The 25,903-nt window shown below is 38.6% G+C and overlaps 1 protein-coding gene across 2 annotated transcripts; it reads left to right on the top strand.

Annotated features, from left to right (window-relative positions):
• Positions 1 to 7,487: 7,487 nt before the first annotated feature.
• LOC122652984 (FIP1[V]-like protein) lies at positions 7,488 to 23,302 on the top strand. Of its 2 annotated transcripts, none has more exons than XM_043846888.1 (9): positions 7,488 to 8,625; positions 10,881 to 11,134; positions 16,187 to 16,313; positions 16,391 to 16,459; positions 16,575 to 16,724; positions 17,025 to 17,126; positions 17,240 to 17,592; positions 18,459 to 20,160; positions 21,165 to 21,455. In XM_043846888.1, exons 1-9 carry the CDS (start codon positions 7,588 to 7,590, stop codon positions 21,201 to 21,203), a joined length of 3,834 nt encoding a protein of 1,277 aa, XP_043702823.1. In that variant the 5' UTR covers positions 7,488 to 7,587; the 3' UTR covers positions 21,204 to 21,455. The 2 variants fall into 2 exon arrangements, with proteins under 2 accessions (XP_043702823.1, XP_043702822.1); XM_043846887.1 differs by lacking the exon at positions 21,165 to 21,455 and adding an exon at positions 22,308 to 23,302 and having other exon boundaries at positions 7,489 to 8,625.
• The last annotated feature ends 2,601 nt before the right edge of the window (positions 23,303 to 25,903 follow it).

Here is a 25,903-nt window from a genome sequence, read left to right as displayed (position 1 = left end):
GAATCCTCATCTGAAACTTGAGGTCTGTGATGATAAGGATTTTGTGGACAAGCATCAGTACGTAAGGTTGGTTGGTAAGCTCATCTATCTTACCATCACCAGACTTAACATATCATTTGCAATTAGTATCATTAGTCAGCTCATGGAGAATCCCAAGCGGGTTCACTAGGAGTAGCTGACATATGTCAAGGGTGCTCTAGGGAAAGGTCTTATTTATAGGCCTTATAATCATATCAATATTGTTGATTATTCTGATGTTGACTGGGATAGGCCTAAATGTGATATGAGATCTATGATTGGTTACTATACTTTTGTTGGTGGTAATCTTGTCACTTGGAGGAGTAAGAAACAAATTACAATGGCTAGGTCTAATGCAAAAGGTGAGTACAGAACCATGGCATATACTGCGAGTTGATGTGGCTGAAATCACTTATCTAGGAGTGTGGATTTTCAGTTAACAAATCCATTGATAATGTTCTGTGACAATCAAGTTGTTATTTATATTGCTAGTAATCCAATGTCCACCAGTGTACCGCACATATAGAGGTTGATTGTCATGTTGTTCGAGATGTTGTGATGCGAAAGCTGATCTCCGCTCCTTTTGTTAGTAGTGCAAATTAACTTGGTGATATGTTTACCAAGGCTTTGTTTCAGAATGTTTTTCTTCAGGGTTGTTCTAACCTAGGCATGAGTGATATTTATGCATCAGCTTGAGGGGGAGTGTTGAGTTTTAAATTCTGTGTTGCATGAGGTTTTCGTAATTATATTTTCATCAGGGTCTTATGTGTAAATACACATAAATTAGGGGCTTAATTGTAATTTACAGAATTAATATTGTTACAAATATATTCTTAACAGCCGATTAGTGTATTCTTTCCCAAATCTATCTGCGCTCTTCTTCTTCTTCTTCTTCATGCTTATATACTGGTTAATACTGTTGTACTTCTGTTGCATGGGCCACCTAATTGTGCCATATGGAAGTGATGTGGCAATTTGGCCATTGTATAGATAGGGCATCATCCAGATTAGCCACATGTCAAATTTCATAGCCTAATTCAATCATATACCCCAATATTAGCATCTCCCTTTGTGTTTTCAGTCATTCCTTTGTTTTCCCCAGGTTTCATTTTTTTGGTGAATTTCAGAGCTTTCTTTGGCCATGCGGAGAACTCTATTTGGCCTGAAAGTCGACAGGTGAGCTGGAGTCCCTAGGCCCTACCTGTGCACAAAATTTGGTTCTCATCCAACTTGTCACATAGAAGATATCAAGTGTCCAAGAATGACTTCCCAAAGTGGGCCATCAAGGAAATCACCTCTCTAGTGCCCAGCTAATGGCTGCAACCAGGTACATGCGGGACAGCCAATCGGCCACACTTTTCTCCCCCTACCTCACGGTCCTCACAGCATAACTTGAATAAGTTAATGTTAGTACTGTACCAGAGTCTGCTAATCACTTATTCAGCCATTGTAACCAGGTATATTTTGCACAGTTGCTATCATTTCCCCCCCCCCCCCAAAAAAAAAAAAAAATCTCTTCTGATTTGCATTAGTTTAAAACCTATCCAACTCTTCTGGTTACTTCTTGGGTCATCAGTCATCTATTCATATTCTCTCTCTCTCTCTCTCTCTCTCTCTTACATGTCATTTGTTTTAGTTTCAGAGTTGTTATACAAAGGGATCATATCACCAATTGGTTTTAGTATGGGAGAGTTTTTAGATCTCATCTATTTGGATCTTCAACCTTAGTTTCATGTAATCATGGGTTAGAACATCATAGGAATCTATGGGGCTTCGCTCCTAGCTTTACCACTACCTGAAGTCAAAACTATAGTACCTTAATGCAAGGAACTAGAACTCGTCTCGAGTACAGGTTTTGACCAGCCAAAATAGCGAGTTGGGTCGAGATCTCGACGGGTTGGGGTAAAATTTTTTTTTTCCAACTCGATTGCTGGTTTCGATGGGTTTTAGACTTATTTTGGGGCTTAAACTTGGTACTCAGTCTATTTTAGGCCATTTAAACACAATGGCACTATCAGATTTTGCAAAAACAAAGTCCAAATAGGAGTTTTACTTCGGACCTTAGCTTGGTAGGCAACGACGTACTGATAGGCCCTATTCTACACATAATTTAGTAATTAAAAGCAATCAAATCATAGAATTAATATAAAACAACTTAAATAAACATTACAAATGTAAAAGTGTACAATACATCAATCTCAAGTCTTAATATATTACATATATCTCTATCATTCCAAAATAGATTTGAGGAAAAATTGTTTACGTTTCAAAAATTCTTCAAATTTGAGATGAAGAATCACAAATATGATGCAAATCCTTCAATTTTGTAGCTGAATATAGTCTCTGGCAGGTTGTACGTTGAAATCCAGGTGCAAAATGAGGCAGCAGCAGCTCACAGGAGAAAAAATGGCAGTCTCAGTAGAACTTGACAGAGAACTCGCGAGATCTGTCGAGTTCTAGAAGTCTTTAAAGGAAAAAAGGGTCGAAATCCGGGTCGGGTAGAGATCTCAACTCGACCGAGATTTCGCCCGAGATGGTGTATTTTCTCGACTCGTGTAGCATCTCGTCTCGACAAATTCAAAAAGCGAGAAACTCTTAGAGATCTCGCGAGTTCTTCTTCTATGCCCTAATGGCATAGATAGGCTGGCCACCTCAATGATGTACTCATGGTAGAAGAGAAAGTTGGTTGATGTGAAGCAGCTGAGAAGGCAAGAACAGTTACATCAGCTACTTCTCAAGACATCTGATTGCTTCTTTTGATCTCCAAAAACTGATTTTGTGACCCATGGAAGTATACCTTTAATCTTATTGTGAATCAGATACTTAACCTGGAGCCAGAAGACTCACAAACCTTTCCAAGATGTTCGAGTGATTACCTTGTTGAGGTGGTTGGCATTTCTTCCACCATATGCCAAGGCTTTAGTGGTAAGTACTGATTATATTACTTATTGAGAAGTAAGAAGTGGAAACTGAGATAGTCTCTTCGCTTCATGAAATTGACATTTGATTATGGTCAAATATTACTTGTAAGTTGCTTCTACTAGGCAGTGTAACTTCAATGGAGTATTTGTTCTTTGATTGTTTTCCTATGTGAGACAGCTCTCTCTCTCTCTCTCTCTCTCTCTCTCTCTCTCATTTGAAAATAATTCTGATCATACAAAGGGATCACTGATTGGATCACACAAGGAAAAAGGAGAATTCAGTTCTACTTTTCCTTGGAGCCCTCTTGGTCTTATTGATTATTTAATTATATATAGTCTTAATTACAGAGTCTATATATGATTGTTAATTATACACAGGGGTATATTGTGTAACTCGATAGTGGGGATATTCCCTCTAATCGAGATTTATATTTGGGTTCCTATTATGATTAGGATTAGTCCTAGGTATTTCTAATTTCTAATTCTGATTCCTAGTAGAATTTGGAATCTATCTATGTAATATCTTCTTATTATAAATAAAGACTTTGGGGGGAGCTGCAAGGGTATCGAATTCTGTTCCTAAGCAGTTCCCCTTTCTCTCCCATCTCTTCTCTTCTTAGATTCTCTGGTTTTACAATATCAATTGTGTTACAATGATCACTTCTCCACTCTCCCAAAATGCATATTAAGTCATAGGTGTAAGAGATCATCCTCTTTTCTCTCTGAATTTTGATAAATCCTTCTTTCTTCCATAGGATTTAGTTGTTTATTTCATTGAGAGTGCAGGTACTACAACAAGAATGCAGTGGCTGTTCGTGATTTCATGACTCAGCTCCTTGGAAGACATTTTCCAAATGGAGACTGCACCTGTGACGGGTTCTTCTTCAGACAGTAACTTCTTTATCACTACCCCCACCCCCTAGTGGTTAAACTGAAATGGTTTCGCTTAGAGACTGCAGTAGTGCTGGCACTTCAACCAACTTTTAAACACCCCCTTAAAGCATCATTTATTATTTTCTATTTATTGAGAAGGGAATATTTGGATTCTTTCGAGTAAAAGTTTAGCCAAAACTTTAGATCAATAAATCATGGTGAATCTTAAAATATTTATTTCTTTTCCAGCATTTCTTACTCCCTACTTATACAAACAAATTTGATTACATGCAAATGCTGAGGGATCACCAACAGTTGTGGATTTGCTTTGGATTTGCTGAGTGTCTTCTTTTTTACTTCTGAAACATTTCATTTATGAATGGTGTTTTGTCTTCTCTTCTGTTCAACTATTGTGATTATTATATAGAACTGTCATTGCAAGGAGAATCATGACAAATTTAAAAAAAAAATAAAAATTTGCCATTATTAAGAGTACACCTGAAAGTAAAGGTTTAGACACTCGGTGTTTGAGTGCAGAGAAGAGTTCCTCTGACCATGAAACTAGACTTTGTACTTCGTCTTTACAAGAAGCTCAGAGATGGTGCCAGGGTATGCCTACTGCTTGTGCATTGTGGTACCAACTAGTGCTCCCACTTTGTGAAGTCTCTCACCTCTACTTGTTTAAATTGTGGTAAGGCTAGAAGCCAGATCAAGATCGGGTGGTCGGTCAGGGAAGGTAGCCGTAGGAAGAAGTCAGGCTGACCTGGTAAGAGGGGAAATGTTGATCTAGTCTATATTCATATTTCTTGTGCTTGCTCTGTCTTTCAGTTTACTCTATCTCAAAGGTGGTTGTTTCTAATGCTATTACAAAGTTTCCCTATTGCCCACCATGGAGGGGGACAGAGTAACAATCTGGAACTAACAAATTCTTCTTTGGACTATTAGTAATATTGGAACTGATTTCTCTGGTTACCCCATTAGTATCCCCAATCAACATATTTAGGCATTTTTCTGGAAACATTGATGGTTAGTTTATCTAGGCATTTTAATCCATTTCTATAAAGAATAAGAAATGGTTTGTCCACTTAATCACTTAAATTTGGTAGTTGAGATTCATGGCTAAAGCATAGCAGCTTGAGAATTCTAGATGGCAAGTTTAAATCGAATCTACTTTCCCAAAACCCAAAGAGGGGGAGGGGGGACACTATCAAGCCAAATTGGGAGTAGTAGAGGAGAAGAGGGACAACCATTCCACCGTCCAATAATACTGAATAACTGTCACATTGCCTGTACTCTTGATGTGCCCACTTAGGCCTAATCTGGTATGATTTCTATTTGGTGATTTCTATTTCGGAAATTGTTTGGTTTGATTTTTGCACGTTATTTCAGTGAAATAGAAATCAAGTGGAATAAAAATTTTGAAATAACTGAGGAGCTGTTTCAGAAATTCTTTGATTTCACTCTTGCTCTTTAATGAGCACATGTTAATTTGATGGGTAAAAAAGTAATTTTATATTAAAAATAAAACACCATCCTCCTTATTCTAATGGTCTCACCACCGTCACTGTCACCGTCACCGCCACCACCACCACCACTACCATCATCACCCTTCTCAAAAGAAAATCTATTATCAGAAATTGAACTACCAAATGGATTTTTTTTATTCTTCAAATATTTCATATTGATATAACTAAAACAATTTCAATTTTTTGACCAAAAAACTATTTGTTGACTATTTCAGGAAATCAATCCGAAATGGAAATAGAAATCATACCAAATCAGGCCTAAGAAGAACCCTAAAAATCTATCTGGCTCTAGTTCAAATTTCCTAATATCCTGAAAACCAATCAAATGCATCAATTCCAAGCAAAAGTTCTGAAAGAATATAATAAAAAATATGATTAGCATGACTAAGCTGAAAACCCTTATCTGTCTCTTCTAATTTGATTCTTAATTCTTCACCTTCAAACCATGCCGCAAACTTTTTGCAAAATTTTGTTCTTAAACGAAAGGATCAAGTTTTCCTTTCACCCACAATAAAAATGAATTTCTATTAGACAATTTGACAATGGCTATCATTGCGTCGGGATGGGACTCTATAAATAATGAAGGGACATTTTGGACCTTCAACATAAGGTGGGGAGATAGTTACGACAGTAGATACATGGCTAAAGAATTCACCCTAAGTATAGGAAAACTTTCTCCTTGATAATATTATCTTGCAAAAAATTATAGCGAAAGATTTTGTGCATGATCGTGTATTGCGTATAAAGTGTTTGATGGGGGATAAAAGTCCCTTTCAAATACTAGAATCACTCTCTATTTGATGAATCAAACGATCACCAAAGATCATCGTGTACAAAATCCACCCCAAAAAAATATTTACAAATAACCTTTTTATGATCCCAACATCAATAGTCTTAAATTGAACAAATATATATTTAATTTCCAGCAAAATATAAAATAGTTCCCATGGCCACTGATCCAAGTCATGGTGTAGAAGCTCCACCAATTCTATACTATCAATCCAAACGATGACGTTGGTGAGACCTACCTACCTAGATTTTTTGTAAACCTTCGAGTATGGCTCTGGCTTTTGATTCTTGGTCGTTCCCTGAAAAGTCAAAATTTAAAGTTGCATATTGAAAAGTTCTATCAACAATACATGCAGACGTCCAACTAGCCTCACCAGAGGTAAGATCTATATTTCTAGCACACATTAGAATACAACTGTTAGGTGGGAATAGACCTAGGTGCTCAGTCCAGCTAAAATGCTCTAACTTTGGGATGACCAGAGGCGCCTCTAGAGGGAAACCAAAGAGACGTAAGTCATTGATCCAATGAGTAATACTCCTTATGATGTTATTTAGATTAGGAGAAGACATAGGCCATACATATCAATTTCTTCCGGTCCAAAAAAAATAGCAAGTAACCGAAAAGATGGCAATGAAATCAAAACGATAAGCTTTAGATAGTAAAGAGAATTGCACAAAATTTATTACAATATCAAGGATGGAAGAATTATGGAGGTACTCTGTTCTTAATCCTAGACACCCAATTGTCCATATGCGTTTAGAAAAAGCACATGAAAAAAAGATGTGCCATTCAGTTTCACTTTCCATATGACGAAAGAGGCAAAGATTTTCAATATTCATAAACCGACTTAACTGGGATTTAATCGATATACCTCCTATTCAAGAGTTTCCATAAGAAAACCAGAACTTAGGGTGACAGTGAGACTTCCAAAGGACCTATTGTCAATCAATGATCTTACAATATTAGATTGATCATTATGAAGAAAAAAAATGTTAGAAAGGGAATTGCCACCCCTTTAGTTGTAAGAATGCCTTTCTTATTCAAAAGACGAAATAGAAAATCTTCATGCACAGCAGTCAATAAGGGTATAAACAAGATCTCATGTTCTTGTACTTAGATACAGGAGTACACAAAATTATTGTTCAACCCCCAGTGATAAATCTCATCTAGCCAGATGTTCATTCGTACACTTTCATTGGCTCCTACCCTAGTGCAGAGGCTACATGATCAGGCAGCGATCTCTTGCCAAAATAGAAAGTCATGCAAAAAGAATTTGTGAAATATTAGGTAGGCATGTGCCAATATCTTGATTTGAAAGAAGGGAATTGTAATTTTTCAAAATATAGTCACACACAATGACACAAACTCTCTCGTTTTCTTCCCTACTGTGACCCCGAAGATCCTCTACAGAACATCTCTGTGGTTTCCTCTCGTTTCCTTGGCTCGCTCTCCTTCTCTGATGGAAGACGATGATGAGTTCGGAGATCTCTACACAGACGTCCTACGCCCTTTCTCTTCATCGGATCCTTCTCAGCCTCCAATCTTCTCCTTTGCAGTCTCAGGCTCTTCCGCAAACCCTTCATCCGACCCTAACAATCACAGCGATGACGAAAAATTCTTGTTTGGAGCTCCCAATTCTAGTAGCTCTGTCCTAACTTATAACGCCAAGAAGGAAGAGAGAGACCAGATTCCTGAGGAGAGCAACTATGGCGCTTCGAATTGGACCGATAGTAAGAAGGTGGATGAAATAGAAGAAAAGGACGAAGAAGAACAGGATAAAGTAACAGCTAGGGCTTCTGATAGTCAGTTATCGAATTCTTCAAAGGCAGACTTGACGATAGATCTGGATAATGGAGCCGTGGAATTACAACAAGCAGAAGACGTTAGGGTTTCTGAAACTTTAGACGCTTTCGATAAATCTGAGATTAATGAAGCGAAAGGTGAAGAGGCTGGTGATAAAGATGGGGTCCTGATCGATGATGGCGGCGTGTTCCTAGAGGAAGAGGCAGGGAGCAAGGTGGATATTGTTGTTGGTATCGATGATATGGACTCGGAGCCGATAATTCCTGGACTCTCCGGTGGTTCTTTTATTCCTGGCGTTTTTGATGATTCAGGAAACGGGGGAAGTGCGAAAGCTGCTGCTGCTAGAACGGAGGATCGCGATGGCGCTAGGGACGATTGGGACAGTGACAGCGAGGACGATCTGCAGATTGTTCTGAATGATAACACTGGGCCTCCTGGCATGGACAGGAAGGAGGGAATGGGAAGCGACGACGAGGATGAAGATGGGGAAGATTTGATTATCGTTGCCGATGGTGACCAGCATCATCCGCCTATGGAAGAGCAGGAATGGGGCGACGATTCTGCACAGGCTCCGGATGGGGAGAGGAAGGAAGGCGGTGACACTGTTAAAGCTAATGGAGGAATGGTCAATGCTGTGGGAGCTAGAATTGGGTATAGCAATCATGGTTATCATCCACATCATTCTCAGTTTAAGGTTAGTTTCCTGATATGTGTTGCCTGGAAAAGAAAGTGTATGTACGATGTTCTTTGTTTACCCATTCTTGATGGGTACTAGAATTGTAATTCAACAAATTGTCATAGTGTCGAAGTGTTCAGTTGCTTAATTGTAACTTGTATATACTATTTTACTCTCACTGAAAGGTGCTAAAGAAGAATAAAATTGTTACTTTCAAGTTGCCTTTATTGTTTAGTTTCTGCTTCTGATATCAACATGCGCAATAATGTGAGTTCATGACGGTAAAAGAATCAAGCAGACAAAAAAGGCAATCAAACATAATGCAAGCAATGGATTGGATCTCTTCATAGAAGCAAAATATGTTGGAGATGTGGCAATGTGAAATCATAAGTGGAGTCTGAGGGCATGCCCCAAACTTGTGTGTCAAAACTGGAATCAATGCTTGCATGTCATGTGTTATATTAAAACAACAGGGGTTTTGGCACTGGGGAGGGGGATTTGATTTTCCTTTTGATATATATCAAGCTGACTGCAAATGGGCTACTTTTTACTCATCAAAATTTTTTTTCTTCTGCAACCTTAATTGTTGGAGCCTGATTACCCCAGTGAAATAAGTAAGGCTACCCTTGGCTCCTGTCGTAGTCATCTAAGGAAAAACTGTTGCACCTGTTTCCTCTACCGTTAAGATTGGTGTGCAGTAGCTATTTTTAACCACAAGTTACTAGTTCTCATACTCTCCTAATCTTAAATTGAATAGATGTTCGAGTTCCTCATCCCATTATTGCTGTCATGCAGTGATACTATAACATGTTTCCAATTGATGTGAAAGTAAAAGTAACCAATCTACCAAACTACCAAAGTGGAGACAAATGTTTGCCTAATTACTTCACCTCTAGCATAACAAATATTTTTCATCGTTCTACTTCATTTCTTAGGCTGATCAGAACATTTTTAATGCCCTTGCTAGAGAATCGATTGAAATGTTAGGGGTCTCTACCTTAAATTTGAGAGATAGGTGGTATTTAAATAGTGCTATAGAGGGCCTAAAACATCATTTTCAAAGAAAGTAACATAAATACATGTGTCATCCTCAACACATTGATGAATAAAACGTTCATGTCAATAATTTATCAAAGTATCTATTATTTTATTTTTCTAATTTCCTAAAAGAAAAGAAAAGTATTTGTTTTGCCAATGTTTTCTTTTTTTTTTTGGTCTGTTTTGCAATTTTACAGACTTCACGATTGTTGAAGAATTACTTTTGTCTTTGTCAGATATAGATAATGACTCTTACAACCAAATGAGAGCACAAATCATTGTCCTTGGTCCTCCTATGCCATTGTTTTGTATATGAGTGGATCACGTCAATACTAAGTATAACATTATCTGTCTTCCTAATTCTTTGTTTGAGTCTCCAAATTTGCAGAAGCCTCTGGTGTTCAAGAAGTACTTTGTTGGCTTTCCACTGCTGGAAATATTAATAGACTTCTATGTTCTAGCTTATGTTGATTTCCATATATTTTTTAACATTGATGTTATTCCATGGATTGTCCATGACAGAACCCTTTGGGAATAATTATGTATTTGTGATTTATGTTTGTAAGGTGTTTAACTGAAAGACTTCTTAAAGGCACTAAGTGACATTGCGGAACTTTCTGCTTCTTCGTCCTCTGCTATTTTAATCCCACTGTCTGCATTTCATGTCACCAAGTAGGTTGAATGTCTTGCATGCTCCCTTTATTTGGCTAGTTCTCCATGCCTCTTTCTTGTACCATTACCCTTTGCTAAATACCTATTGTTTGCAATTGATGAGAATTGAGAACAGGCTTGAAGATCAGTCACATGTGTTTGATTTTCAGAAATTTGCCTAGATTCCATCTCCAACGCATTTGTTCTGCCTGCAGACTAGCCTTATTACTCTGTTAAAGTAGTGTGTTTCTTAGCATGTTTAGATAATATTTCCAGCTAAGATAGAGGAAAACTGACAGTGCTCTTTGTATCATTCTGCCTCTGCTGCTCAATATTTACTTTTGTTTTGATCTGTATCTATGGATGTTCATACTTGTTTAAAGGAGCTTCTTTTTCTTGTTCTCCTTTTCTTCCTCCCTCTTGTTAAGTCTTGTGATTAAATCTGTAATTTGCCAACTATAGTCCTAAACCATAAATGAAAGATAAAAATTCAGGAACATTGTATTATAATTATAGTAGTTACTATTCTATTTCTTTATTTGGATGAAGTCCTAACCTGATATTTGGTTTCTTTTGGGTTTTAGTATGTAAGACCTGGTGCTGCAGTGATGCCTGGAGGATCTTTTGTTGGTCCTGGAGGTGTCTCTGGTCAAGTTCGTCCACCTATAACAATGGGCCCAGTTGCTGGTCGTGGTAGAGGTGATTGGAGACCCAGCGGAATTAAGGCAGCTCCTACCATGCAGAAAAGTTTTCACTCAGGATTTGGACCTGCTTGGGCCAACAATTCAGTAGGACGTGGTTTTGGCGGTGGATTGGAGTTCACACTTCCATCTCATAAGTAAGCTTGGCACAGTTCCATAAGCTCATTTCAATTAACATTTTTTATTGTTTCATGGCTTTATGTACTGTCTTTTTTTACTTCGTTTTTTATTATATTAGTAGCAATTTTATTAGGTACCTGGCCAATAGAGAATGTACAGAAAAAGCCACCCTATATGGAAACAATATGTAAATTCTACACTAACTCAAGTGGAACCACCATTCATGAACAGAAATAAAACAAAAACATATCCCCTTCCTATCTGTGTATCATCTATTGGATAGATCCAATATACAAAATTTCTTTCTTTCCCCATCTCTAGCTGGAGAATCTGCCAATGTTTTGCTCGATCTTTGCTTCCAAATGAATGAGATTATTCTTGAACATCATAAAGGCGTAGCTTTCTAATCAGGTGTGAAAATGTTCAGTATGATTCTCCTTGACAACCATGTGATGATCGATGCTGAGTTGTCAATTGTTGCCAATCCCACAAGACATAAATAGGCAGTCCTTGGAGCAACATCTCCAGAGTTGATTCCATTAAACCAAATGGGGCAGAGAATGTGATGCAGCCAACAAATACTAATCCCAGATTAGGAACCAAGGATTTGATTGGCTGCAACACAGGCCCAGTTTTAAGAAGATTTTTCTAACAAACCAGGGTTTAGAGCCTGCTGGTTTGGATATTCCAGCAGTCTGCGGAAAAGAAAGAAAGAAAAAGAAGAGAAGAAAGAGAAGAGATACTGGCTGTTCTAGGACTGTGAATGGTACTGTGAACAGTAACATGAAGAAAAGAGAAGAGAGGAGAAGAAGAAGAGATCAAGAGTGGTAAGGGAGAAGAGCTCACAACATACACACTTATACAAAAAAAATTCTATTCAACTGTGTAAATTGATGGGGGTTACATCCATAGAAAACTCTAAAGTTTAACAAATTATAACAGAATTAAATAACCATTAAGCAACCTAATGGATTTAAACACTAATATTGACTCATAAGAGGACTCCTAATCACTTTCTTATACTGACTTAATTAAGTAGACTTAAAATAGAACTCTATTTAGTTAATAAGTATCCAACTCTAACTCAAACAATAAAGGCACTAATCTTGTGTACCCTGTGGACCTAAAATTTGGCCTTATAATTGAGCCCATTACAAATAAAAACACTTAAAACAAATTCCCATAATTGAGTACTAGCAAAAGAAGACCAATTGTTGGACCGGGCCTGCATTAGAATGCCCAATACCTGCAGTCCCCAGGTGGGATCCAGTCGCATTGAACAATTTCTGCATGCAGCTGAGATTGTGCTACCAGCAAGGTTTAAAGTATCAGTATTGGGTATCGTATCGGTCGGGCGATTTTAGGAGACGTATCGTATTGGAGTTACGTATCAAACGGTGCAGAAACGCATGAAAATGGCCAAAATACACATGGAAATACACTTTTGGACACAAAAAACAATAGAAACAAGCAATATATAACATATATCATGCATAAATACTAAAATGGAGAATAATGTATAACCAGACAAGTGCGTTAAATTGAAATTGTTATAAAAGATGATGTTTCTTACATGTTGTAATCGTCTATAGCCATGAAGAGTATTGGATGATGCAAAGGATGATGTTGTAGCACTCCTTGATTCATTTTTTTGTCCAAAAGTGTGAAAAAAAAACAAGATTAAATGCAAGATTTTAGTCTCTTGGTTGAGAGTTTTCCTTCATTTTTCTGTTAGAATAGGAGTTGTATCGAGTCTGTGAGTGAATATGGATTTTTTATGGAATGTATTAATGGTATCGGTACGTATCGGTTGATACGTATTAAACCACCCACAAAACCCTTTACTGGCCATATCGATACGTATCGGTCATATCATATTGGCCCGTATCAGTCGATACATTTTGATACGATCCGAGACGGTCCCTTTTTTTTAAAAAAAAAGACGTATCGGTACCAACCAATACCGATACTTAAACCATGGCTACCAATCCCAATTCTGTCAAGATGTAATCTAAAGAGAGTGGTGCAAATTTTTTTCTTTAGTCCATCCCAACTATCTTCTCATACCATTGTAGTCTCACACATTTTATTAGGAGACCTTCTCACTAATGTAAAAGGGGTTCAGCTAAGGATTGATAAAAGTTGCAGCAGATCAGAATTAGAAGGTAAACACCAAAATAGAAAGAAAACAATAACTTGCAAACCAGCAGTGGGAATGACTCCCAATTAGGATCAAGTGGAGTGTATGAGGAGGAGACCTTGTACCCCAAATTTCAGCCTGTTGTGATGGTTGGTTGCTAAGATAAGAACTGGAGTCAAAATTAGAAGGTTAAGACAGATCTTCCAAACCAGGGATCGAATGTAGCCTTTGGTGATCTCAATCAGTCCTCCAAAGCACTGCTCGATCAGCTTTCTTGTTGCTGAGAAATTGGAGAACAAAGTTGCAGGAGAAAACCAAGGCTGGAACAGAATCGCAGGGTGTAGAAAGTCTCTCTTTGATTGATTGCAGCAGCAGCAGTCTTAGGCTTAATTGATGGTTCGATTCTGGTCTCCAAGAGGTTCACAACAGCAGCTTGTAGCAGTCACAAGGTAGTCACAGCAAGGGAGATCGATTGAGGAAGAGAAGAAGATAAAAGGGGATAGGGAGATTTGGCTCTCTCAGCCCTTCATCCACACAAGGGATAACAGAACCTTTGCACTCAAGGCAACCAATATTCATCTCATTAAATCGTGGTGGGGTGGCCTCTAAAGCCTTACATTAAATAGGACTCATAGCTGAGTCAAGCAGAAAATAGGGAGTATAAGAATTAGAAGCTAATGAGAATGGCAGTCTCCTTTTGGGATTGGACTTGCCTTACATGAATTAGAAACCTAATAAAATAGAACGTAACAAAATTGGAAGTCTTTTGACTAAACTTCTAAAAAATAGAAGCTAAACCTTGCAACATAAAAAATAGAAACTAATTTTTAGTAACTCAGACTGCTAGGAAAATAGTAACAAAATCTTCAAGTCTTCGAGTCTTGCAGTCGATCCTCTTTATTTTCAAAGCTTGGGTTCTCGAGTGGTCCCCACCAAGGATACCCATCGGCCAGAACTTGTATCCATAGATTGACCATCCTGCCCTTTACTTAAAGGCTTGAATTTCTAGCATTTAAATGACTATACTGCCCTCACGTTCCTCTAGTAATATTCTCACCAAGCCAAAATAAGGGGCTGTGACACTGTTTACGTGAACAGTATTTTGGCCTCTTTTTCTTCATATTTCGATAAACATCACTCATGTCCTAAAAAATCCTTTTTTTTTTTTTTTTTTTCCTCCTTCCATAGGGTTGCCATGAGGCTGAATCTCCCTAAGAGCTTCCCCCACTTTTTCTGGTTCTCAAGCTTGCCCCTTGAGAATATGTAGTTTTCAATTGATGAGTCGCCTTTTATAATGGAAGTTACGAACTTACGATACCATAATAAAACTACAACAAAGGGGTAATGGCATGTAAAAATATTAACCAAATGTCCATGGAATAGTGTGAATTGGTGTTGGAAGTTGCAAATTTGGAGGGACTAGCTGGCTTTTTGGGGTGTCAATCATGAGTATTGGCTCCTTTCCTCAGAACTATTCTGAATATTTAATGGAACATGATGAATTTTTGTACTCCCACGTCTGTCTCTCAATTTGAGTATAACGTTAGTGTTAGTTTTATTCGGCTGATTGGTTTTAAAGAAATACTGCCCTAGAAAATTAGGTCAAGTTAGCTTCTTAAGGAGGCTACTTTTAAGCTTCTTGGGTGAGCTATATCTTTATATAGGAATGTTAAAGCTTATATTCAAACATAGTTAATGAAATGAATTTCCAATAATCATGCTTTTGCTTCTTGACAAGATTCCCAGGCCCCTCTAAAGTTGAGACTCTTGGACCTGTTAATAGGAAAGTGTCCAGTTTAGCTTATGCCCATCTTCTTTTCCTTTGGAGAATTCCAATTATACAACAACAACTCAGCCTTATACCAACTAAATGGGGTCAGCTACATGGATCCTTGCCCTCCAATCATATTACTCAAAATAGGAGAACTGGCCGAGATCTTCTGATGGGTCATGGTCATATCAATCAGGAGGATGTTCCTATGGGCACTGTCAAAGACTGAAGAGCTAAAGCTTCCATCACCTAAGAGTATTTTGTAAATTTGGAAATCGTGAATTTGTTAATTTTCTGGTTGTTGAGAGCATATTTTATGATTAATAAATAAAAGGTGGTTTGGGTAGGATTCATATATAAAAGAAAAGACGGTTTAAGCGATATAAGGCCAGCTACTTTAAACATGTCATCCTCAATTATTCATCAGTGAGTACTGATATGGCAGATGGTTTCATAACAAACTTAAGGATCTTGTGCCTTTTTATTCTTTTCTTTTTTCTTCTCTCTCTCTCTCTCTCTCTCTCTCTCTCTCTCTCTTCTTCCTTTCTTCCAAAAAGAGATGTCCTGTTAGTGATTACAAGAGACCTCCGTATAAATATATTTGGTTACAGGCAAATAATTATACCTGGTCACCTGCAGTTCATATTGAGTTATTATATAGAGGCAAGGATTGATCCTTGTGGATCAACCTTATCATTGACATCTGTATATAGCTGTCAAGTCATAACTTTCCTAGGGCTTCAGGCATTATAGGAAGATTACTTTAAACTACAATGAGTTTGCTTTCATAATTTTCTTTCGTCTCAATTTGTTCTCAAATTAAGTTGGGTTGGGGAGGGGTGGCGGAGATTTGGGAAGAAGAATACAGCAATGGGAAGCTAAAATCATTACTCAAATCCTATATAGGTGCTGTTAAATGTTCTTTGGTGCTATGAAATGCTTTCTACCAAGTATGTGATAGTTCATACAGTTGCATGCATGGTAATTTTTAAGGCATTATTTATAGCTCCTAGTCCAGGTGCTAGTTTTCTTTATGTTATCTTTTTTTCACCCATCATTTCTATTACCTCTTGAGGGAATTCATTCTGAATTTAAAATCTCCCTAAGTATCTTATTTAGTTCATAAATGATTTAACATCTCAACTCAATCATTTCCAGGACAGTATTTGATATTGATATTGATACTTTTGAGGAAAAACCATGGAGACACCCTGGTGTTGATACAGCTGACTTTTTCAACTTTGGGTTGGATGAAGAGAAATGGAAAGACTATTGCAGACAGTTGGCAAGTGTCAAGCTTTCCTTTTATAATTTTCTAGATGTTTTCACATCAACCGGGGGGACTAATTTTGAGTTACACAGGAACAACTCCGCCTTGAGGCAACCATGCAAAGCAAAATCCGTGTCTATGAAAGTGGGAGATCGGAGCAGGTAATGAGCGCCTTCTTGTGTCTGAAAGTTATTTTTTGCTCTTGAGATTTTGATCCAAATGAGTTGTTATTATCCAGAAACATGGGTGAAGTCACATTTCTCGGTCTTGTTTTAGGACTATGACCCAGACCTTCCACCAGAACTTGCAGCTGCAGCAGGGATTCATGATGCTTCAGCTGAAAATGCACATCCAGGAAAGACAGATGGTGCACAAAGTGATTTACTTGGCCAAGGAAGAGGAGCTGCACGTGTGCGTCCACCAATTGTATGTCCTAGCTGTTCATTTTCAGAATATCATCTGTCAAACAGCGAATAGCGTTGCAAATTTTCAATGTTATATTAGTTTTTTCCCTCCTCTTTCCTTTTTAACATTTTTCTCGGTGGGTTGATTGCTTCTATCATTACTTCCTTCTGAACATACATTTCTCCCTTTTCCCTCGATGTCCAATAAAGGACCCTATAAGAGTCTCTCTCTCTCTCTTTCACACACACACACACACAGACAGACACACTTGCGAAATCTAGGTTCTATGGATTAATTCATCTTGTTTGTTCTCAAAACCAGCCAACTGGGAGGGCAATACAAGTAGAAGGTGGTTATGGTGAACGTCTTCCCTCCATAGATACTAGGCCACCACGGATTCGTGATTCAGATGCAATTATCGAGGTAATAGAACATTGCTTTCCCTTTTCTTATGCTGATCATAGAAGTCCCAATTCTCTTGCATATCTATATAGCACATTTGAAGTACACACTTATTAAGTTACTTTGGAAAACAGATCGTCTTACAGGACTCAAATGATGATGATCCCATCACTGACAATGGCAACCTAGAGCAAGAAGAAAATGATTCCCAAGGGAAGCATTGTAATGGAGGAGGTGATGAAGTTGAAAATATGGGCCAGACTGACAGTGACTATTTTGGTGATCGTTTACCACAAACTTATAATGGCAGGAAGAGGGAGGTTGTGGGCAGAAGAACATCATTTATGGGGCCTGTTCACAATAACATACATGAAGGAGATGGAATTTTACCCTTCCCTCCTGAAGCACCCATGCAATACCGTCCTGGTTCTAAAGGGCGGTCCCATACATACCCTGGCGGCATGTATGGTATACCGCATGAAGAAAGGTACTGCAAAAGTTTGACTGAATTTTTATGCTTCTCAATTATGTGTAGGTGATGGTTGATGTAATCAATATTTTGAGTAACCAAATATTCTTTGCACCATAGGCTCTTGCAAATTAGAGGATGGAAACTGGTGTCCCTAGAGTTTCCTTGGTCTTCTCTCTACTGTTATTTCTCTTTACTCCCTCTTTTCTTTTCTTTTTATTATCGAGAGGGATGGAAGAGCATTCTTGACGGCTAGAGGATGCAAGTGCAGGGAACAAGCACACCGTAGTCTCAAAACATCCGTAGAGTGCATTGACTATTACTTGAGTCAAGAAATGAATATGAGCCGTCAGAAGCTTTACATGTGAGAATTTGCATGGGGAGCTGGTGCCCATCTCATGAGGACTGTTCCACTGATCTTTTTGGAGCCCTAAGTGTATTTGAAAACACATTTATTAAAATTGCAAATTTCGTAATAATTAATCTGTTTAATCATTCGTTGAATTGTGGAGGAAATCCAGATACAGCCTAAAAAAGATGCCAACCGGCTCTCCAATGAATCTACACAACAACCATACATTAAAGAAGAGGGAGAGGCAATGAAGAAAGCCTCAACCCTTGAAAAGCAAAAAGGTTGAGTTGGTTGTGTAACCAACCTTATTGCCTTATCCATGAATATAGTTGACATTATCAATCAAGGGACTGCACCCTCACTTGGAACGGTGTTCAAAACCATTTCCCGTATTCATATTTTTTGGAACTGTTCATGTGATTTAGATTTTATGACCTTTATTCACCAAACCATTACCATATCATCTTGATCATACTCATGCATGTTGTTCCTTATGAGCTTACTGGCACCTTGATATTTTTCTCAACCTCAGGGAGCCACCCGATGCAGCACATGATAGATACCACGCTGGAACTGCTGAGCATGGACATGATCAGGTACCGAGTCCAAGGGAACGCGTAAACAGATTCCAGGATAGTCAGAAGGAGAAATCAGGGGAAAGTAGTGATCGCAAACAGACTCCAGAGTCTTCCCCTATCACAGAAAAGGCTGCTAAGGAGTCTAGTGTGGAACCTATAGATGCCATGCCCCATGATCTTGTTTTGGCTGATAGAAGCACTGAAGCAGATGGGGAGGAAATGGCTACCGAGTCAGTAGTCCCAAGTGATACCATCGGAGATGGGAACCTGCTAAATATTGTTGAGAAACAAAAACTAAGTTCACGTGTTGAGCAGCCTATAGTTCAAGACATTGGTGATGGGGATGACTTAAGGGTCACATGTAGTAGTGATAACAGCAAAGCAAGATCAGGAAGCAGCAGAGGTTATCAGAAGCGGCGTGAGGATGATGAGGAAGAGGTAGTTCAAGATGGCCGGTCAAGGCGCATGATAGACGTGAAAAGGCATCGCAATGATGAAGAACATAGCTTTCGAAGGGGAGATGATTATGGCCGTGATAGCAAACATGAGGTGGACCATAACCGCATAGCTGCAAAAGGGAGGGAAGATCCATATCACTCTTATCCTCGTAGAGACTGGGATCCTAGCTCAGCGCATTATTCACGTATGAAGGCTGAGGGTTTTGAGAGGCCAAAGGAGAGGGATAAATCTATTGTAGCTTGGCAAAGACGAGATGATGAGACACATGGGAGACGGGGGAAAGATGAAGAGACAAGGAAGCATGAACGTGTTGAGGAAATGGGATCTAGACATAGAAGTAAGGTACGGGAAGGTGAGAGGAGTGACAAAGATGAGCATCTTCACTCCAGAAAACGATTGGACAATGGTGATTGGAGGGGTCGTGCTGATAAAGAGGTGGGACCAAGACTGAGGGAGAGAGATGATACTTTGACAAGTCGGCATGAGAATGTGGATGATCCTCATTCCAAGAGAAGGAAGGATGAAGAACATCAGAGGAGGGAACAGGCTGAAAAGGAAGAAACCTTGCATGGCTACAGAGCTAGGGAACAGACCAGCCGAAGAAAGAGGGAGAGGGATGATGTTCTGGACCAAAGGAGGAGGGATGAACAATCAAGAGGAAGAGATCGACCTGATGATCACCGTTCTTCTAGGCACAGAGATGAGAGCTGGCGACAGAGGGAGAGAGATGACCGGCAAAGGCTCAAGCAACCCCATGAAGATTCCTTATCAAAAAGGGAAAGTGAAGAAGGAAGGGGATCATCAAGGAGTGGCAGAGGTCTAGAAGACAAAATTTGTCCTGTGAATGTGAGGGCTAAGGATGAGACTAAGGGTCTCGGATCTGATAAAGACTACCAGCTGAAGGATAAAAGGCAACTGAGTGAGCAAGTTAAGAAGAGAGACAGAATAGAGGATGAAACTCCTTCACAACATAGGGGACGTGATAATCGGAGCAATATGGAGGAGAGAAGCTCAAGGCATGAAAGGTCAGGTAGTCATAATGATCACCCTGTAAATGTTTCAGATCGACATTGGATGCACAAGGAAAGACATAAAGATAGCAGGAGGAAAAGCAAAGAATATGAAGGAGGTGATCAGAACACCCTGGGACCTGCCAAGCGGAAGCAAGAAAATAGCAGTGCTCACCAGAATGAGAAGGTATGATCCATTTTCTTATGCACTAACTGTCTTGAAGACTAGGAAAGCAAGACCCTCATAAAGTAGGGTGGAAAATATTTTCAACTTCAAAAAGGTAAATTCTTGCAGGGGAGATGAGCTTAAGATTAGTTTGAAACAATCCCTAGCTTTTGTTTATTTTCTTTCTCAAAATCTCTCTTTAATAATCAACTATGAAGGAAAAAGGGTGGAGGCACTGATCCTACATAAATGCATTGCAGTTCCTTTTTGATGAGTAAGTGGGGACCATGGTCTCTTACATTGGAATTGTTTCTCTTGTTTATTGATATTTATCAAAGAGATTAAATTTGTTCAACTACATCAATCAAAAAAGGCAAGATTGCTAACAGATACAAATTTAACGGGTTGATTCTTCAGAGAAGTTGTTCATTATCCAGGTGGCATCCCTACAGTAATGATCTTGATTAATAGGGGGGTAACTCTGAAGTTCTAATCCTAATGGACAGAAAATTCATACCCAGAACATCGAAAATGTCAGGTACCTTAGGACTAAGTTGTATAGGCTCAATTCACATTTTTAAGCTGCTATCTTGTTATGTTATAATGGCATGTTGTTATCTTCTGTTAATCAACTGCTATAGAATTTAAATATGTTAATTCAACCCACTGCTATTCCATTCTCGCCCAAGTGACATTGAGTTTTAACCTTTTGCAACCAGCTTAAACTTGGTTAAGCCATCCTAATTTTTTCTCTCTTTTTGGGGTGGGGAGTTGGTTGTGTGCCAACCAAATGTTTCTTAGATGTTCGATTTATCGCAAATTAAACTGAGAATTGAGGCCATAATTGCTGGTTTGGTTTAAGCTGTCACAGTTTTGGTCTTTTTGTCAACCCATTAGCAAGGTATTTTGTTTCAGTAGTCAAAATCTGACTACACATGACAAAATATTGGTTTAAATAATGTATCTTTAATTGCTATGTGATGAGCAGTTGACCTTAGATGATAGTACTATTGCTGTCCTTGTAGAGGAAACTTATTTTTGGACTTCCAAGGTTATTGGATTGAGGTGATGTAAAAACAACAGCAGTAAAACACTTGATATTTTGGCCCCGACCATTTTAACACAACAATGGTAGGAAAGCATTATCTCAAGATTTGATTGTTTATTTCAGTAATGAATTCAGCTCGATTCAATCATATAATGGTATCCTGTTCAGAGTACTAGAATATTTGTGTTGGCAAGATGACTAGATGGTGGCATGCTACCTCTCACAGCTATATACTGGGTGTATACTGGATTGACTTAATGATCACAAACCACCAGTTGTCAGTTGATGGGTTCATGCTGGACGATTACCTTGGGTGAAACTACCACAGGATGATTGGTACCATTTGATAGGTTCCACTAGCCACACTTTGGGCAGTTAGAATACAATGATTGTCCAAATGGAAGTCTATCAGCACATCTTTTTGACTCGGCCCTTGGGGAGGGGGACCTGATAACTCCATTCCTGACCATAATTTTTTCATTCTAGGACAGGAAAAATATGGTTTGGGATCCTTTCAGTTAAAATTCAGCATGGGTCATTGAAAAATATATCCTGGCACATATATAGTAATAAGGGGAGGGATCTACACGCTGCCCGTGTATTAGCATCTCCCAACCCAAGTCAATGGGCACACAGGAGGGAGTGCCCACGATGAGTATACTGGGGAGGAGGCCCACATGGATAGGAAGGAGAGCGTCTGAGTGGTAGGGAGGAGAGAGAGTGAGAGGGCATGAACTACCAGCAGCGTGTATATCATTTTTCCATATTTTTCCATAAAAATATTAATATTTTATATGAATTACATTCACATATAGAAATATCCAAAAATTATAAAATATAAAAAATACAGTAAAACACAATTAGTACTGCCAACTTACAAGATGCATGAAATTTTCCCCCTCTTTGAAATACCATAGATATTTTTCAAAAATTCTGTACAGGTCTGAATTACTCACAAATAGTACAGAAATTTACTTGTTCCTGACTTTATTCAGCCCCGAAGTAAACGCACTTTGGGTACCTAAAAAGAAAAAATGTAAACTACATCTCTTAATGACATAGAAGCTCTCTTTGCTGCAGATCAAAGGTTTCTTATCATGAAAATTTTGCTTTCCTTCAGGTGAGCATGAGAGGCCTAAGTGAGCAAGAAAGTGGTAACATGTTGACATTAGGTCCCCCTGACTCTAATGATCCTGCACAGTCAAGGTCCTCAAGTGTGCTCTCCAAGAAGAGTCATCACGAAAATGAGATTCCACAACAACGTCACTCTTCAAGAAAACATAGAGAAGATGCTCCCTCAGATGATGACCAACAAACCTCGAGGAAAGGTCGGTCCAAATTGGAGCACTGGATAAGCCAGAAAGAAAGGGATGATAATACCAGTTCTCAGCCATCTTTGTCAAAGGCTGAAGAGACCGACAGGAATGACCCATCTTCCTTTGCCAGCAAGCAGCCAGATGGATCAACCAAGACAGTTGAGGCTGTTGATAACCAACCTCCCCTACGGGAGGGCAGAAATAGTGGTGGTTTGGAGTTCAAGGATTCTGATATTGGCTCTACACCTGGCAACCGACTTGAGGCAGAAAGGCTTGGAGATGATCGCCATATGGATACAGTTGCGAAACTGAAAAAGCGGAGTGAGCGATTCAAACTTCCAATGCCTAGTGACAAGGATAGCAAGAAGACGGAAAGTGAACAGTTACCTGCAACCCAGACTGAAAGTTCTGCAAATACAGAAGTCAAACCAGAACGACCAGCTCGGAAACGAAGGTGGGTCAGTAACTAAGGGAGGTTCAATGTTTTCTGATTCTGGATTTTTGCAGACCTCTGATCTTGTTGATTCTTCAACTTGGAAACTGAAGTTCTTACCTCTCAACATTTGAGAATGCCCTCCAAGCATTCCAACGGTTCTCATGATGGCACTCTGTGTACCATTAGAGTTCATTCACCTGAGCAATAGTCTATCTTTCTATTTACAATGGCCATAATGTATGTTTCATTGTAGTGTATGTATACTGATTAATTGTAACGTTGGCCATGGAACTGCTTTTTTCTGCATTGAATAGTGTTGTTTTATGAACCTGGGACATGGCGTCTGTGATGCCATGGGAATAATGTTCCAGGCCTGGCCTCTATTATTTAGGCCTGAACCTTCAGAAAGCTGGTGCTGTCGGAAGGAGATGCCCGAGTTGGAACTCGTTGAAGTTTTGATGATTTGGCTTTTTGGATCAGGTCAGTTCCCTTCAACGTCGGTGATCCTGTATCAGCCCAACAACCAATCAGAGCTTCCTGGTGCAAAATGCATAGTGAAACTCCAGAAGGTTACAGTGTTTCACAGAGAAGGAATGAGAGACAAAACTAGCAGCGACTATGTGTAGCTTCCCGACTGAACTTTAACACAGTTTTGAAACCTTGTGTAGAGGATAAACTTGAGGTTGTCTTTTCATTTCTGCCCTTTGTGTCCGTCATTGACAAGCCCAAAGCACGTAGAGGGATACACAAGAAATAAGCAACACGGATTACTGTTTAAAGCAATTTTTACCTTGAGCTTATGTGTTTTTACTTGCATTCCTTTCTTAAATTAAGGTACATACATGGTGGCCCATAAGGTAAAGATAAAACACAAAACTTAACAGATGGTGTATGGAAACTGATAGTCAGCCTACCCAGTGGCTGAAAAGTGTCAAGGGTGATGATGAGGGAGAAAGATTTGCACTATCAAGCACTGGTATCTTTACTTACGTTTTAATAGGTGGAGTGTCTATTTGAACTCAAATTTGACATGAGAGGTGACTCCTTATTAGTGATTTTAAGCCCAACAAATGTGCCATGCAACAGATGGTGTTTGGGGAGAAGTCAGCTGCAAATTTTAGAGACAGAAACAAAGAGAGAATCCACCACTTGCGTACAGGGAGGTTTTTTTTTTTTTTTTTTTTTTTTAAATTTTAATCAGATGGTTGCTTTAATTGGATTGTGGCATGTACTAGGGATGTGTTTAACATTCAAAAGAGAATCTGTTAGGTTTGGATTACCCTTGCCCCTTGGATGGACATCCAAGCGTTCTCTCCCATTGGTCCAGACATTGGTGTAGAGATCATGCGACCAAGCATCGATCTCATGCCCTTGAAAAGAAAATTTTGTAATCAATATCATGAATAATTGTGGAATTAACTCAAAAAAAATATTGAATACGACAAATAAATTTTGCCTCTAAAACAAAACATCATTGAAAATACTTTTCAACCTCATGTTCTTATGTAATGGACCATTATGTTTTTATCTCACTTTACATCAATTTTTCTTCCAAACAAATGGTACAATTAAAAGTTTCTTAATCTTGGAGGGGGATCATAGCCAAGTTGCGTGACTCTTGCATCAGTGCAAGGAACATCCAACAGGGTTGAGATTTTTCATTTCATGGGGAATAGGATAATCATTTTTCCCTTCCTATCTCTGGAAGCAGATGTCACACAGCTTGACAGCCTTCTTTTTCCCTTTCTTTACATTTTCTTTCAAAGAAATATTTACGTTCACCAATATAAGTGAATTTTGTAGAGATCATTAGTTTCCATGTAGCAAGAATAGGTAGACATGGGCGGATCGACGTCATAGAGGATCTTGTACCCATCTTACTAGTAGATTTTGAATCAAATATGAGTATCTAATATTAGTAAAATCATGGTTCAAAGTTACGAAAACATTACAAGAATGCCAAGAACCTCTAACATGTAATGAGTTAGTGGCATTTTAGTGATTTTCTACAGCTTTGGAGTTATTTTAACCTTTATATAACATTCTTATTTTCTGCTATAATTTGACAAAGTATGTGGTAAGATTTTTCACCGTTCTATTGATTGCTTTGCTAAAGAAGCAATTTCTTTTAATTTAAATAAGGGTCTCCACCTGGATTTTTATCTCTCAAGTATGGTGCACTGCACTTGAGAATCCAACCATTAAAACATGGGTAGTGGTGTCTTTTTATCATCTCAAGTGTTGATGTATGATTGGATTCTCAAGTGCGGTGCACTGCCCAGTGCCCAATGCACCGCACTTGAGAGGATAAAAACCCATCTCCCTCTAGTGATATGCCCATCAAGTTGATGTTAAATTCGAAAGATAATTTATTGGGGAAGGGGGACGGGGGGGGAGGGAGTAAAGTGACCCTCTCTATTAATGTGTTTGCTCCTCCAATAAGGGATGATAGTAAAGCTGATGTTTCTGTGTTTGGCTCAGTCAGTCCAATGGCCTTGTCTTTTTTTTTTTTTTTTGGTAATCACACAAATTGCACGTCAATCCTGAAAGATTAGTTTCCCTATGGAGTTGTTGAGACGAGATAGTCATCGACTTTAAAAAATTTTATGTTTCAACCCAACTCAACCTGTTTCGACATGTTTTGACCAATATTTCATGTACTTAAGATATTATTTATAAATAAGCAAATACTTTTAATTTGAATCCAATAAAAATAGTTAAAAAATCAAATTCTAAAAGATTAAAAAGTCACCCCCCCCCCATTCAAGAACAAAAACTAGATCTTTGACGGTATATGAAATTTTCAACTTTCTAATGATGGGCTTTTTCTCAAATCTAAAAATTTCATAAATGGTAAAGCATTGTTAAAAACCAAAAGTGCGGTAAAATAATTTAAGCAATCTTAGATTTGTTGAAAAGTTTTCAAAACAAAGTTTTCCAACAAACCCAAAATTGTTTAAATCT

Source organism: Telopea speciosissima, chromosome 2 (genome assembly GCF_018873765.1).
Source record: "Telopea speciosissima isolate NSW1024214 ecotype Mountain lineage chromosome 2, Tspe_v1, whole genome shotgun sequence".
In the NCBI taxonomy this organism is placed as follows: domain Eukaryota; kingdom Viridiplantae; phylum Streptophyta; class Magnoliopsida; order Proteales; family Proteaceae; genus Telopea; species Telopea speciosissima.
Note: the sequence above shows the minus strand (reverse complement) of the source record. Positions and strands in the feature narration are given on the sequence as shown.

Bases quoted from the DNA above. Each gene is read 5' to 3' on its own strand.
- LOC122652984 (XM_043846887.1), top strand. From the start codon at position 7,588: ATGGAAGACGATGATGAGTTCGGAGATCTCTACACAGACGTCCTACGC. The intron at 17,127-17,239 runs GTAATAGAACAT...TTTGGAAAACAG, and splicing joins ATTCAGATGCAATTATCGAG to ATCGTCTTACAGGACTCAAA. The intron at 17,593-18,458 runs GTACTGCAAAAG...TCTCAACCTCAG, and splicing joins GGTATACCGCATGAAGAAAG to GGAGCCACCCGATGCAGCAC.